Raw genomic sequence first — 16298 nt, forward strand, 5'->3', positions numbered from 1 at the left:
TGTGTCGGAGCTGTCAGTGAGTCACTGTCAAGAGCAGGGGGGCAATGATAACCCGCTGAGAACTGAGCGCTGGTGCTCCTCAATCTATGCCATAGTCTGACCCTTGCCTGTCTGCTGAGTGCTCGTTCACACCCATCGCCTAAATGTGGTGTTCCCAGGGCGGGGGGGAGGGGTGGTGCGGGGGCAGGACACCCAATGCGGGGGAGATGGGACAAGTTTGGAGGTCAGCCCACATTGCAGAAGAAAGTGACAGAGGCGTCATACTGGTTGTGGTAGAGGATCTTTAATCTTTAACACAAGTGTCCACCCCTGCCCCACTCCTCTGATGGTGCCACCCCACTCTCTCCACCACCCCCTCACCCACCCCCCCCCCAACGCACACTACCGCCTTACCCTTACCTACTCTGCTCTTCCCTTCTCCCCCAAGTGCCCTCTCCGTGAGCCTCGATGTACTTAGCCTATCGCTGCGTCTAGGTGTTTCCCCAGAATGCACATTGGAGGTGGAGGCAGCCAGCTTCTTAGCACATCCCGTGGCCTTTGATGTCCCTAGTGGGCATCCTCTGGGAGCTCTGGGGCCAGAAGGCCCCGGCGCCCTTGACGGCGGCACATGCACAGCCATGCCATCCTATCCTGGATGCTGACTGCGAGTCACTGCATCGTCAGCGGGGTGGAACTTGGGGGAGCTGGTGGCCACCGTCGCCACTCCATGGGACAGGTCTGCGTTGGCACCCGGCACCCCCTTCCTCCCAGTTGGTGCCCAGACAGCCCTGGGGTTCACCTCGGGGCAGCTGGAATGATCCCTGGCTGTCCCTGCGTCATCTGGCCCTGCCAGCACTGGCGGCTCCCCAATATCTGCACCATGGTAGCGACGCCGTCAGTGATGCTGCTCAGTGATTGGGACATGCTCTGCAGTGCTCGGCTATTCCCATTTGAGCCTAGGATATGACCTGTAGCATCTCATCAAGATCTACCTAGGACTGGGTCACGGCCCCCAGCGAGTCGGACAGTCTACCGAGGAGCCCAGCCATGGCTGTCACAGACTGAGCTACCCTTGGACACCTCCATTCATGCTGCTGAAGTCGTGCACCAAGCTCTCCAGTACGCTCGTCATCCTAGCAGTGTTGGCCTCAGTGCCATGCATTGCCGGCGCCATCTCCTGAGACTGTAGCCTCTGGGACTCCTCCAATCGGCTCTGTACCTGCTGGAGTGTCATTGACATCTCCCTCTGACTATCATGGTTGCACCCTAACGTCTGCATCAGTTCTGGATAAACCTGTTCCAGAGGTTTATCTGACTTGGATCCAGCTGGGTCCTGGGATCCAGCAGACCTCCGACTGCTGTCTCACCTGGGCATTCCTGCCTCCACCTAATGTGCATCTGCAACTATGTGGTGCTCCAGAATGTGCCCCAGAAGCCTGACCACTAACCACTGCCCACCGAGGTGTGTATCTCTGCGGTGGTGGAGGGTGGGGATGACAGCACTGACGCATCTATGTTGGCATCCTCGGAGCTCTCCTACAAGGTATCCTGGGAGGCGCAGGGGGTGGGAACCAAGCCGGGTGGGCCAATGCATTCGGCCCGAGGTCCTGGGAGATAATGGACAGTCCATCTGGGTGGGGCCTGATGGCTCCTCACCTCCACACGGTACGTCGACCTCCACGTTGGTAACCTCCAGGGCCCGTCCCTCGAAGGTGGTGAGGATTCTGATGTCCAGCACTTTGCCGCCACTCTGGGCCCTCTCCTGACAGTTGTGGCACAACTTCTCCATTGGAGATACAGTGAGGGCATTGTTAGTTGCACGTGTAGATCACGTCAGGGAAAGGGGAGAGGTTCTGGGGGGGTGGGCCTGTGATGGGGGGGAAAGAAGGTTTCGGCGAGGGGCTTTGGAGAGGGGCCAGCCTGAGTGGCATGGATGGGCCAGGGCATGGCATGGCATAGGGGGTGGCTGGGGGTGGTGCCAGGTGCAGGCTCGTGGGAGGGCGGTACTAACTCACCAATACAGCCGTTGATCGTAGTTCGTTGATCTTCTTGCGGCACTGGGTGACGGTCCTCCTGGAGACTCTGCCTGAGCTGGCAGGCGCTGCCACTTCTTCCCAGGTGACACTGACTGCCCTGTAACGGTTTCACCTCCGAGACCCGGGGGGGGGGAAACAGAACATCCCACCTGGCCTCGAAAGCCTCTAAGACCCTCCCTATGTCTTCATCCCCGAATCGTGGCTGGTCGTCTTGGTGCCAAGGCTGCGAGCTGAGTTGGGTTGGCTGTGCAAGAGCAGTTTATGTTTTGCTCTACCTTGTTAGCGAGGGGCTGGCAAGCGCCATCCCGGCTAATCGGCTGGCGAGCCCTCATTTGCGGCGTGAAGACCGTGGAGCCTCTTTAAGTGGACCACTTAACATTGTATTGCTGTGATGGTCTCACCGGGCTGAGTGTCGGGAAGCTTGCAGAAGTTCCTGCTCTCTACCACACTTAGAGACACAAAGTTAGGAAACTGCAGTTAGTTAAAATAACATTGTGTCTAGGAAGTTGCTGGAATCTATTATTAATGAGGTTATAGTGGGGAAAATCACAATGCAACTAATGCAATCAAAGGGAAATTGTGCTTGACTAATTTATTGTAGTTCTTTGAGGAAACAACAAGTACTGTAGATAAAAGGGGAAGCTGTGGCTAAGGTGTACTTAGATTTCTTGAAGGCATTTAACAAGGTGTCACATCAAAGGCTACTACGCAAAATAGGAGCTAATGTATTGGGAGTAAGATATTAGCATTGGAGAGGATTGGTTAGCTAACGATAAGCACAGGGTATGGAAAAATGGATCATTTCATTTTGGAAAGCTATAACTAGTGGAGTGCCACAGGGATCAGTGCTGGGGCCTCAAACTATTTACAATTAGTACCAATGACTCGAATGAAGGCACCAAATACATGGAGTTGGATTCTCTGAATTCTAGGCTATGTCCGGAGGAAGGGTCTGGTCTTACGACCAAAAAGTTGGTGCCTCCCCCGCACCGATGCTCCGCCCGGTGGGGAGCTAGCAGCCATACCACGCAAAGCCTCTGGATATGGATACAGAATGGTCGGGTCCGTGGCCGCTCACGCACAGAGCAGCGGCCTGCTGCAGCTGCACCGTACAATATGGCACCTGTCACGCGCAAATCCAGCCTGCCACATAGTGCCACCCCTGCCAGTGGAACGGTGCCCCCCCCCCAAACTGTGGCAGCACTGGACGCAGTCCATAGCCGCCACACGAGATCCCCGAAAGTTAGAGGACACGCGCCCCATGCCGTCGGGAAGGTGGCCTATCGGGGGCTGAGCATTGCGGGAGGGCATCAGGTGATGTCCTGAGGCAGTCCCGACGGCATGCGACGTACTCCTCAAGTACGCCGTTTTTGAGGGCCAGAGCATTCTAAAAATGGCGCCGCCCCTGATTCTGGTAAAAATGGATTCTTCGGCCGATCGCTGACCACGATTTTGTTGTCGGCGATCAGAGAATCCAACCCATGGTTGCTAAATTAGCTAATGACACAAAGCTGTGAAGAGGACATGAGGATTCTGCAAAGGGACATAGATAAGTTAAGTCGCTAAGTGATTGAGCAGACATTTGGCAGGAGGAGCATAATGTGGGAAAATGTGAACTTGTCCACTTTGTTCGGAAGAATGAAAAAACAGCATATTATTTAAATGGAGAGGGATTGAAAAACCTTGAGGTACAAAGGGATTTGGGTGTCCTGTAGCTAAATCAGGAAAACTTAGTATACAGATACAGCAAGTGATGAGGAAGGCAAATGGAATGCTGTCATTCATTGCAAGGGCAGTGGAATATAAAAGTAGGGATGTTTTGCTACAGTTGATGAGGTCACACCTACAGTTTTAGTCTCCTTAATTAACAAAGGATATAATGCATTGGAAGCAATTCAGAGAGGGTTCACTTGACTGATATCTCGGATGGATGGATTTTCTTACGAGGAAAGATTGGACAGTCTGGTCCTGTATCCATCGGAATTTTACGGATTGAGAGGTGATCGTATTGGAATATATAAGATCCTGAGGAACTTCACAGGGTGGATGCTGAAATGATGTTACCCCTTGTGGGAGAGACCAGAGCTAGGGGACACAGTTTAAAAATAAGGGCTCTCCCATTTAAAACAAGTGAGAAGATTTTCTTTCTCTCAGAGGGTTGTGAATCTTTGGAACTTTCTTCCCCAGAGAGCGGTAGAGACGGGGTCAAATAATATTTTTAAGGAAGAATTGGATAGATTCTTGACTAACAAGGGAGTCAAAGGTTATCTTTGGATAGGCGGAATGTAGAGTTGAGGCCACAATCAGATCACGATCTTCTTGAATGGCAGAGCAGGCTCAAAGGGCTGAATGGCCTACTCCTGCTCCATATGTTCATCTTCCAGGCTACCTTTGCTGAACTAATTCATCCAATCTATATTTAGATTAAATCACACAATATATTCCTGTGCCTTTCTTACAAACCTCCATTATTTCTTCCTGTACCCTCCCATCATAGAGTACCTGTGATTAGCCCTCTCTCCAGTCGTTCCGTCTGGACCTGTAAAGACTTAATTACCTGCAAAGACTTGCATTCAAAGTATTGTCTTGCATCATCGACTTTGTCTATATATGTGTTTCTGGAGCCCACACCTTCATTCACCTGTGGAAGGAGCTGCGCTCCGAAAGCTAGTGATTCAAAACAAACCTGTTGGACTTTAACCTGGCGTTGTAAGACTTCTTACTGTGCCCACCCCAGTCCAATGTCGGCTCTCCACATCATCTTTCCAACAACTCAGAAGATAGTAATAATCTTTATTGTCACAAGTAGGCTTACATTAACACTGCAATGAAGTTGCTATGAAAAGCCCCTAGTCGCCAAATGCTGGCGCCTGTTCAGGTACATAGAGGGAGAAATCAGAATGCCCAATTCACCTAACAGCACATCTTTCTGGACTTGTGGGAGGAAACCGGAGCACCCGGAGGAAACCCACACAGACACAGGGAGAACGTGCAGACACCACACAGACAGTGACCCAAGCTGGAATCAAACCTGGGACTCTGGAGCTGTGAAACAATAGTGCTAACCACCATGCTGCCCACATCTTTATTCCATTTATTACAGACAATTTCTAAAATGGGCAGGTAATCCATTTTGCCAGATTGCTATTTGGATGATGAACATGAAAATCTAACCCCCTGGTCCAATTAAGAATGCAGTGAATATATTGTCCCTCAATCAACTCTGCTTTTTCTGTACAGTGTTCCTCCTTCATAAGTGCCCTGTTTTAGTTCATGGAATTAAGAAAGCAATTAGGAAACACTTCCTACAGTTTAAACTTTCACTGACATTTTTGTTGCAGTCGATATTGGCGAAGATGGAACCGATTTTGCCGGAGAAAATGTCGGGCTGGAGTGAAGTCCAGTGTGTTTTACTGGCTTGTAATATTCCTCGTGTTCCTCAACACCCTCACCATTGCATCTGAACACTACAACCAGCCTGACTGGCTTACTCTAGTTCAAGGTAAGAGCAAAACAAAACAAAAAATGTTCAAATATGTTAGTATGCTATTTCATGGAACATAGATGGTCCCTTCTATCACGCCATTGCTTTCCTGTACGCATTGTACATGAGAGCTATGACACCTAACCAGAAAAGTTAAAAAAATTAAAGAGGGACTAAAAACATTTTATTAATTGACATCCTGTATCACTGCACACAGTGAGAATATGGTCTCATTCTCACCTATCAGCTGTCTTTGTGTTATTGCTTCCTTCCATCTTATATCCCTGACCATCTTGACTGGACCATTGTGGCTTGGTAGTGAGCAGACCGGGATCATGGGACAAACAAAGGGGGAATCCAGGACCCGTGGCAGTTGAGCTGAAGGCAAGCAAGGTCAAACTGCCAATGGGATTGAGCTGGTCTGAGATAGAGATCAGTAGTGATGATGGGCAGTATCAGAAGATGCAGACAAGTGGGTCTGAGGAGTGCGGAGATGATAAGTAAGGGGAATCAAGGCAACAAAAGGCAACATGACATGAGGAAGGAGCTGGCTAGAGTTGATTGGAGAAGGAGCCTAGCAGGGAAGACAGTGGAACAGCAATGGCAGGTGTTTTTGGGGGTTATTAGCGAGGCACAACAAAAATTCATCCCAAGGAGGAGGAAACATGCTAAGGGGAGGACAAGGCATCCATGGCTGACGAGGGATAGCATAAAGGCTAAGGAAAAAGCATACAAAGTGGCTTAGTGGGAAACCAGAGGATTGTGAAGCCTTTAAAAGCGAGCAGAGGACAACTAAAAAAGCAATAAAGGGGGAGAACATGAAGTACGAGTGCAAGCTAGCTAATAATATAAAGGAAGATAGGAAGAGATTTTTTCAATATATAAAAGGTAAGAGAGAGGCAAAAATAGACATTGGACCACTAGGAAATGTGGCTGGAGAAGTAATCATAAGAAACAAAGAAATGGAGACGAACTGAATAGTTACTTTGCATCAGTCTTCACGGTGGAAGACACCAGTGGGATGCCAGAGCTCCAGGAGAACCAGGGGGCAGAGGTGAGCGCAGTGACCATTACTGAGGAGAAGGTTCTGGGGAAACTGAAAGGTCTGAAGGTGGATAAGTCACCTGGACCGGGTGGACTACACCCTAGGGTCCTAAAAGAGATAGCTGAGGAAATTGTGGATGCATTAGTGATGATCTTTCAGGAATCACTGGAGAGGACTGGAAGGTGGCTAATGTAACATCTCTGTTTAAGAAGGGAAGGAGGCAGAAGACGGAAAATTATAGGCCGGTTACGCTGACTTCGGTCATTGGTAAGATTAAAGATGAGATCGCGAATAACTTGGAAGTGCATGGTAAAATAGGACTGAGTCAGCACGGCTTTGTCAAAGGGAGGTTGTGTCTGACAAATCTGTTAGAGTTCTTGGAGGAGGTAACAAGCAAATTAGACAAAGGAGAACCAGTGGACCTGATTTATTTAGATTTCCAGAAGGCCTTTGACAAGGTGCCGCATAGGAGTTTGTTAAATAAGTTAAGAGCTCATGGTGTTCAGGGTAAGATCCTGGCATGGATAGAGGATTGGCTGACTGGCAGAAGGCAAAGAGTGGGGATAAAGGGTCTTTTTCAGGATGGCAGTCGGTGACTAGTGGCGTGCCTCAGGAGTCTGTGCTGGGACTATAACTTTTTACAATATACATTAATGATCTGGAAGAAGGTACTGAAGGCACTGTTGCTAAGTTTTTAGATGATACAAAGATCTGTAGAGGGATAGGTAGTATTGAGGAAGCAAGGGGGCTGCAGAAGGACTTGGACAAGCTAGGAGAGTGGGCTATGAAGTGGCAAATGAAATACAATGTGGAAAAGTGTGAGGTTATGCACTTTGGAAGGAGGAATCTAGGCATAGACTATTTTCTAAATGGGAAAATGCTTCGGAAAGCAGAAGCATAAAGGGACTTGGGAGTCCTTGTTCACGTTTCTATTTAGGGTAATGTGCAGGTTCAGTCGGCAGTTAAGAAGGCAAATGCGATGTTAGCATTCATGTCAAGATGGCTAGAATACAAGACCAGGGATGTACTTCTGAGGCTGTATAAGGCTCTGGTCAGACCCCATTTGGAGTATTGTGAGCAGTTTTGGGATCCATATCTAATGAAGGATGTGCTGGCCTTGGAAAGGGTCCAGAGGAGGTTCACAAAAATGATCCCTGGAATGAAGAACTTGTCGTATGAGGAACATTTGAGGACTCTGGGCCTGTACTCGTTGAAGTTTAGAAGGATGAGAGGGGATCTCATTGAAACGTACAAGATACTGCGAGGCCTGGATAGAGTGGACGTGGAGAGGATGGTTCCACTTGTAGGAAAAATTAAAACCAGAGGACACCATCTCAGATTAAAGGGACGATCTTTAAAACAGAGATGAGGAGGAATTTTTCCAGCCAGAGGGTGGTGAATCTGTGGAACTCTTTGCCGTAGAAATCTGTGAAAGGCAATTCACTGAGTGTCTTTAAGACAGAGATAGATAGGTTCTTGATTAATAAGGGGATCAGGGGTTATGGGGAGAAGACAGGAGAATGGGGATGAGAAAATATCAGCCAGGATTGAATGGCGGAGCAAACTCGATGGGACAAGTGGCCTAATTCTGCTCCTTTGTCTTATGGTCTCAAAAACAATATCATCAGCACAGGGTGTGCTGCCAAAGTAAAGCTACCTTGTTGATCCAGAGCATCAGTGCCACAGGAGGCTTACCTATCCAGGCAAATTAGTTTTGATCTGTGTGCCGTTATAACGGATCACCTGAGACTTCACGGATCTCATGGGCATTCCCAGACAGTAGCTGCCAAAGTCACTATGGCCTTCAACGAGCTGGAGACAAAATATTCCGAGGATCACCGACATACTGAGGTGGTAAAACAAGGATAGAAACAAAAGGCAGTCAGGGGGAAAGTGTAAGGCAGAGAAGCCATAGTCAAAAATCAAAAAGGGCAACAGTACAAGGTACAGTGACTGAGGGGAGCTCAGTGAATAGGACCAGTAATACGAAAAGGAATAAAATGGGAAGTAAAAAAATTAATGGTAAGCGACGCGGCAGGTTGTTACATGAAGATATGGGTTCAACGACAAGGAAAATTAAGAGAAAAGTTAAGAGGAAATATAACTTAGGAGAGGTTACTGATCGAGGTGTTAAGATTCAGAACAGAGGTAAAAAAGCCAACATAAGTGTACTTTACCTGAATGCTCGTAGTATTCGGAATAAGGTAAATGAGTTGATGGCGCAAATCATCGTGAATGACTATGATTTAGTGGCCATTACTGAAACATGGTTAAACGATGGTCACGACTGGGAGTTAAATATCCAAGGGTATCAAACTATTCGGAAGGACAGAATGGATGGTAAGGGAGGTGGTGTAGTTCTGTTATTTAAGGATGACATCCGGGCAATAGTAAGGAATTACATCGGTGCTATGGAGGATAAGGTTGAATCCATTTGGGTGGAAATCAGGAATAGTAAGGTGAAAGAGTCACTGATAGGAGTAGTCTATAGGCCACCAAATAGTAACATTATGGTGGGGCAGGCAATAAACAAAGAAATAGCGGATGCATGTAGAAATGGTACAGCAGTTATCATGGGGGATTTTAATCTACATGTCAATTGGTTTAACCTGGTCGGTCAAGGCAGCTTTGAACAGGAGTTTATAGAATGTATCTGCGATAATTTCCAAGAACAGTATGTAATGGAACCTACGAGGGAACAAGCGGTCCTGGAACTGGTCCTGTGTAATGAGACAGGATTGAGTCATGATCTCATAGTTAGGGATCCTCTCGGAAGGAGCGATCACAATATGATGGAATTTAAAATACAGATGGAGGGTGAGAAGGTAAAATCAAACACCAGTGTTTTGTGCTTAAACAAAGGAGATTACAATGGGATGAGAGAAGAACTAGCTCAGGTAGACTGGGAGCAAAGACTTTATGGTGAAACAGTTGAGGAACAGTGGAGAACCTTCCAAGCGATTTTTCACAGTGCTCAGAAAAGGTTTATACCAACAAAAAGGAAGGACGGTAGAAAGAGGGAAAATCGACCGTGGATATCTAAGGAAATAAGGGAGAGTATCAAATTGAAGGAAAAAGCATACAAAGTGGCAAAGAACAGTGGGAGATTAGAGGACTGGGAAATCTTTAGGAGGCAACAGAAACCTACTAAAAAAGCTATAAAGAAGAGTAAGATAGATTATGAGAGTAAACTTGCTCAGAATATAAAAACAGACAGTAAAAGTTTCTACAAATATATAAAACAAAAAAGAGTGGCTAAGGTAAATATTGGTCCTTCAGAGGATGAGAAGGGAGATTTAATAATGGGAGATGAGGAAATGGCTGAGGAACTGAACAGGTTTTTTGGGTCGGTCTTCACAGTGGAAGACACAAATAACATGCCAGTGACTGATTGAAATGAGGCTATGACAGGTGAGGACCTTGAGACGATTGTTATCACTAAGGAGGTAGTGATGGGCAAGTTAATGGGGCTAAAGGTAGACAAGTCTCCTGGCCCTGATGGAATGCATCCCAGAGTGCTAAAAGAGATGGCTGGGGAAATTGCAAATGCACTAGTGATAATTTACCAAAATTCACTAGACTCTGGGGTGGTCCCGGCGGAGTGGAAATTAGCAAACGTGACACCACTGTTTAAAAAAGGAGGTAGACAGAAAGCGGGTAATTATAGGCCAGTGAGCTTAACTTCGGTAGCAGGGAAGATGCTGGAATCTATCATCGAGGAAGAAATAGCGAGGCATCTGGATGGAAATTGTCCCATTGGGCAGACGCAGCATGGGTTCATAAAGGGCAGGTCGTGCCTAACTAATTTAGTGGAATCTTTTGAGGACATTACCAGTGCGGTAGATAACAGGGAGCCAATGGATGTGGTATATCTGGATTTCCAGAAAGCCTTTGACAAGGTGCCACACAAAAGGTTGCTGCATAAGATAAAGATGCATGGCATTAAGGGGAAAGTAGTAGCATGGATAGAGGATTGGTTAATTAATAGAAAGCAAAGAGTGGGGATTAATGGGTGTTTCTCTGGTTGGCAATCAGTAGCTAGTGGTGCCCCTCAGGGATCAGTGTTAGGCCCACAGCTGTTCACAATTTACATAGATGATTTGGAGTTGGGGACCAAGGGCAACGTGTCCAAGTTTGCAGACGACACTAAGATGAGTGGCAAAGCAAAAAGTGCAGAGGATACTGGAAGTCTGCAGAGGGATTTGGATAGGCTAAGTGAATGGGCTAGGGTCTGGCAGGTGGAATACAATGTTGAAAAATGTGAGGTCATCCGTTTTGGTAGGAATAACAGCAAAAGGGATTATTATTTAAATGATAAAATATTAAAACATGCTGCTGTGCAGAGAGACCTGGGTGTGCTGGTGCATGAGTCGCAAAAGGTTGGTTTACAGGTGCAACAGGTGATTAAGAAGGCAAATGGAATTTTGTCCTTCATTGCTAGATGGATGGAGTTGAAGACTAGAGAGGTTATGCTGCAATTGTATAAGGTGTTAGTGAGGCCACACCTGGAGTATTGTGTTCAGTTTTGGTCTCCTTACTTGAGAAAGGACATACTGGCACTGGAGGGTGTGCAGAGGAGATTCACTAGGTTAATCCCAGAACTGAAGTGGTTGGATTACGAGGAGAGGTTGAGTAGACTGGGACTGTACTCGTTGGAATTTAGAAGGATGAGGGGGGATCTTATAGAAACATATAAGATTATGAAGGGAATAGATAGGATAGATGCGGGCAGGTTGTTTCCACTGGTGGGCGAAAGCAGAACTAGGGGGCATAGCCTCAAAATAAGGGGAAGTAGATTTAGGACTGAGTTTAGGAGGAACTTCTTCACCCAAAGGGTTGTGAATCTATGGAATTCCTTGCCCAGTGAAGCAGTAGAGGCTCCTTCATTAAATGTTTTTAAGATAAAGATAGATAGTTTTTTGAAGAATAAAGGGATTAAGGGATTAAGTGGGGCTGAGTCCACAAAAGATCAGCCATGATCTCATTGAATAGCGGAGCAGGCTCGAGGGGCCAGATGGCCTACTCCTGCTCCTAGTTCTTATGTTCTTATACTTTGGTGGTATTTCTCAGATGGCAGCATATTGTTGCATAAGGCAGTTTACTGTTTTGTTGTGTGTTTGGGGTTTGGACGGGATTTGGGAATTGTTTAGTCTTCCAAAAGCCTAATATTTTGGTTCCTAGTCTTTTTAACCAAAACTATTTATTTACAGCAAGTATTTACATATTTGGACCTCCACACGAGGCAAGAGCTCTCTTCAAGAGCTCTCTTACATCTTATTCATGTGATTTGATATCATTATTACATCAACATCATGTATGTTTTTGATGTTAACCCTCAACTCTATATCTCTCTTTATCTTTGTCTCCATCAAATTTACATCTCCCCCAAGGTCTCTGAGGTGCCTTGGCCAATCCCGCAGATCCTGTTCTGATCTCCTTTTTAATTCATTCAGAGGATGTGGGCATCGCTGGCTAGGTCAGCATTTATTGCCTATCTCTAATTGCCCCTGAGTAGGTCATGGTGAGCTGCCTTCTTGCATTATTGCTGTCCGTGTGATGCAGGTAAACCCACAATGTTGTTAAAGAAGGAGTTCTAGTATTTTAACCCTGTGACAGTGAAGGAACTGTCATATTTTTCCAAGTCAGGGAAGTGAGTGGCTTGGAGGGGAATTTCCAAGTGGTGGTGTTCTTATGTATCTGCTTCCCTTGTCCTTCTCGATGGTAGCAGTCATGGGTTTGGAAGGTGCTGTCAAAAGAGCATTGCTGAATTGCCACAGTGCATATTGTAGATGCCACCGTGTGTCGATGGTGGAGGGAGTGAATGTTTGCGGATTACCAATTAAATGGGTTGCTTTGTACTGGATGGTGTTGAGCATCTTAATGTTTTCAAAGTCAAAGATATTTAATGTGTTCTTCTCCTGGGTGACTGTAGCATTTGTAGTCGGTCTTTTCTCCTTTCATGATCTGAGTAGTAAGCCCAAATTCATATGGCTTTCTTTTCAGTGACTTCAAGGCACTGTGGTTTCTCTTTATGAAAACCTGGCTTGTCTCAATCCTGTACAATCTTGATTCTGGAGTTTTTTCAATTATTGTGCCTATGTGCCTTCCCTCTGTTGGACTCTCAACCATATTCTGTCCCCGGGCTTCAGCAACCATAACTCAAGTGCTCTATGCCTCTGATTATTAGCCTGGTTGTTTCTCTGTACTCTGTCATGCTGTTTTACCCTCTTGTTGTCATTTGTGGTAACATTAGTTTGAATTTTTGTGTCAGAAAACTCGGTTCTGTTTGCCACAATGTCTATTATTGAACAAACTTGTGAAAGACATGACTTGTAACTTACGGTTAATGTGACCTTATTCTCCATGTATATTTCTAAATAGACTTGAAATGCTATATTTTGTTTATTTGTTATGTTCTACCTGACTTGTCAGAAGTAGTGTTCTCAATATCCCATCAATTATTAACTTGGCTGGTGAGAAACCATTCTGTAGTCATGAGGATTGATAACTCAGAAGAGCTAGATTAAGGTCTTTGTGTTTCTTCAGTAACTCCTGAATAGTTCGTACCCCTCTCTCAGCCTTTTCATTTGCTTGAGTATATTGAAGTGAACCAGATACATAAATAAAGCCAGATTCCTCAAGGGCAGCACGGTAGCATAGCGGTTAGTGCAATTGCTTCACAGCTCCAGGGTCCCAGGTTCGATTCCCGGCTGGGTCACTGTCTGTGCGGAGTCTGCACGTTCTCCCCGTGTGTGCGTGGGTTTCCTCCGGGTGCTCCGGTTTCCTCCCACAGTCCAAAGATGTGCAGGTTAGGTGGATTGGCCATGCTAAATTGCCCTTAGTGTCCAAAATTGCCCTTAGTGTTGGTTGAGTGGGGTTACTGGGTTATGGGGATAGGGTGGTGTGGGCTTGGGTAGGGTGCTCTTTCCAAGAGCCGGTGCAGACTCGATGGGCCGAATGGCCTCCTTCTGCACTGTAAATTCTATGAAAAAATTCTATGAAATTCATTTGAGAAGTTTTGGCATTTCTCATTTGCAAATTGCACCCCATTTTCAGACATCGACAATGGCCAAATGTCATGCCTTGAGGAATTCTCTTGAGGGATTGAATTATCACTTCTGTTGTGATGGAATTGGCTTACTTCAATGCACTGTCCATAATCCACTTTATCAATCCACTTTATCAATAATGATAAAGAAGCTTTTGCCTTCCAGCCCCAGGTGATCCCATGGCTTTGATGGATAACACAGAAGATGATTTTTGCTCCTGGTTGTTCAAATTATGCCATTCAATCTCTATAGATTGAGGAATAACTGGCAACCAGACTGATCGTTGTGTTCTTGCACGACACTTTACAATTCCTTGTTAAGTCTTTGAAGAATATCAAACCAAAGGCTTTCAGTCTGACTAATCTTTTATTGAAGACTAGTAAATTGTCATTGACAGTGAGGTACTGACCAAGTTCAGAATACTGGCATAGTATTGGATTATTGGGAATATAGACTGGTTTTCCTTCCAGACAATTTTCTCGGATATGAAGACATTCTTCGTTCCATTTCTGGGCTTGCTTTATTTCCTGCAACTTTCTCACAGGAGCTGGTAAGTGCTGTGTGATTAAGGATGTCAAATAGAACCATAGAGTTCCTACAGTGCAGAAGGAAACCATTTGGCCCATCGAGTCTGCACCGACTCTCTGAAAGAGCATCTTACTTAGGCCACTCCCCACCCTATCCCCGTAACCCCACCTAACCTGCACATCCCTGGACTCTAAGGGGCAATCTACTAAGGGACTTTAGCATGGCCAATCCACCTAATCGGCACATGTTTGGACTGTGGGAGGAAAGCAGAGCTCCCGGAGGAAGCCCTATGCAGACACGGGAGAAAGCGCAAACTCCACACAGTCACCCAAGGCCGGAATTGGACCTGGATCTCTAGTGCTGTGATGCAGAAGTGCTAACTACCCCAAGTGTACACTTCAACCTCCTCAATGAAGTCTAAATCCTCTTGTTCAGTTCCTCTGATGGTATTTGTGACAGTCTGTCTGCTGTAGTTTGACACTTTCCTTGCACAATCTCTGTGATGGAGTTACAGTCTTATCTGAATCACTGAATTCTCGGCACATCCTTGTAAGTTCTTTCATATTCAGGAGGGCGACTAGTAGGTTATGGTCTCTTTCCATTTTGAAACATAATCCCATTACATAGTCTGAAAGATTTCACATGCTCATGTTGCTGTCAATGCTTCTTTTTCGATCGTGGCATTTCATTGTTCTGTTTCTGTCAGTGACCTAGAGGCACATTCACTAGCATCAACTGCTTCCTCTCTAATGTCCCGAGCACCATCACATATGCTCCACCCAGATGAACAGCAACCCTCTCTGCCCAAAGTCGAACACTCTTTTAAATTAGAAGTGCCCCCCCCCCCTCTCCCCCGGTCCTACTGTCAAAGCCCAAGTGAAACACTTGGCTTATCCAGGCTTTCCAGAGCCCATTCCCGCTTGGGTTCCTCTTGTAAAATCACCACGTCGGCTCTTCAAATGAGCTGAACCCCTCGCCCTCTTTACTGGTCTCCCCAGGCCATGCACTTTCCAGGTGACTAACCTTATCTCACGCCCCCCTCACCCTCAAGTCAGCCATTTCCACTGTGATGCATCATACCTTCACCTCCAATTTCCCAGTCCTGGCCCACCTAAGATGACCACCTGCCCCACCCAACGGGTGACAAAGAAAAACCCCTGGTCACTGCTCGCTCCCTGTCCCACCTCCCCCACCTCCTCCCCAACTCCCCCCCCCCCCCCACCTCCTACCCCCCCCACCTCCTCTTCCCCCATCTCCTCTCCCCATCTCCTCCCCCCCACCTCCGTCCCTCCCCACCTCCCCCCTCCCCCACTACCAAATGTGAAGGGTTGAAAGATTCAACTTTTCCAGAACAAACCAAGGTGAGTGAGAAGATAAAAAAAAGAAGATATGTAGCTGAACTTAGGATAAAGATGGCCGGATATGACTACCCCGCCCCCCTTATTTTCTGAAAGGGGATCGTACGACCAATGGAGAAGTGCAGTAGTTATGTGCACTTTAAGGGCAGCACGGTAGCACAACTGGATAGCACTGTGGCTTCACAGGTTCAATTCCCCGCTGGGTCACTGTCTGTGCGGAGTTTGCACGTTCTCCCCGTGTCTGCGTGAGTTTCCTCCGGGTCCTCCGGTTTCCTCCCACAGTCCAAAGACGTGCAGGTTAGGTGGATTGGCCATGCTAAATTGCCTTTAGTGACCAAAAAGGTTTGAAAGGGTTATTGGGTTACTGGTATAGGGTGGAAGTGAGGGCTTAAGTGGGTTGGTGCAGACTCGATGGGCCGAATGGCCTCCTTCTGCATTGTATGTTCAATGTTGTTCTAAAGTAACTGCTGTGGTGATGTGCATCAATGTAAATGCATGTAGGCTAGCTAGACACTAGAGGGAGCACCAAAGACATCACACACACATGCTCAACCAATAGATTAATTAGATACGACACGACCAATGAACATTCACGATACACAAGGAGGTGACACGACCACAGGGGGGCATTACACCAACCCATATATAAAGGACATCACACACCTGATCTGCCTCTTTCCAGTGGAGACAGTGAGTAGAGACACAGGGTTGATTCAATATTACACCCACCACGTGGATTGCAGCAGCTGGTTAGTCAGTCTGGGTAGCTATAGTAGGATTAGCAGTAGTGTCGAACCCGAGTAATAGAAGTGTAAATAG

At 46.6% G+C, this 16298-nt stretch overlaps 1 protein-coding gene across 5 annotated transcripts in view; it reads left to right on the plus strand.

Moving 5' to 3' along the window:
- Window positions 1-16298, plus strand: part of cacna1c (calcium channel, voltage-dependent, L type, alpha 1C subunit) — a 1623635-nt gene that overhangs the window by 890850 nt on the left and 716487 nt on the right. For all 5 annotated transcript variants that reach the window (XM_072484617.1, XM_072484613.1, XM_072484615.1 and 2 more), the window contains one exon: window positions 5357-5517. In XM_072484617.1, coding sequence (XP_072340718.1) covers window positions 5357-5517 — 161 coding nt within the window. The remainder of the gene's footprint in view (window positions 1-5356; window positions 5518-16298) is intronic.

The sequence above is a fragment of the Scyliorhinus torazame genome, chromosome 19, assembly GCF_047496885.1.
Source record: "Scyliorhinus torazame isolate Kashiwa2021f chromosome 19, sScyTor2.1, whole genome shotgun sequence".
Lineage (NCBI taxonomy): Eukaryota > Metazoa > Chordata > Chondrichthyes > Carcharhiniformes > Scyliorhinidae > Scyliorhinus > Scyliorhinus torazame.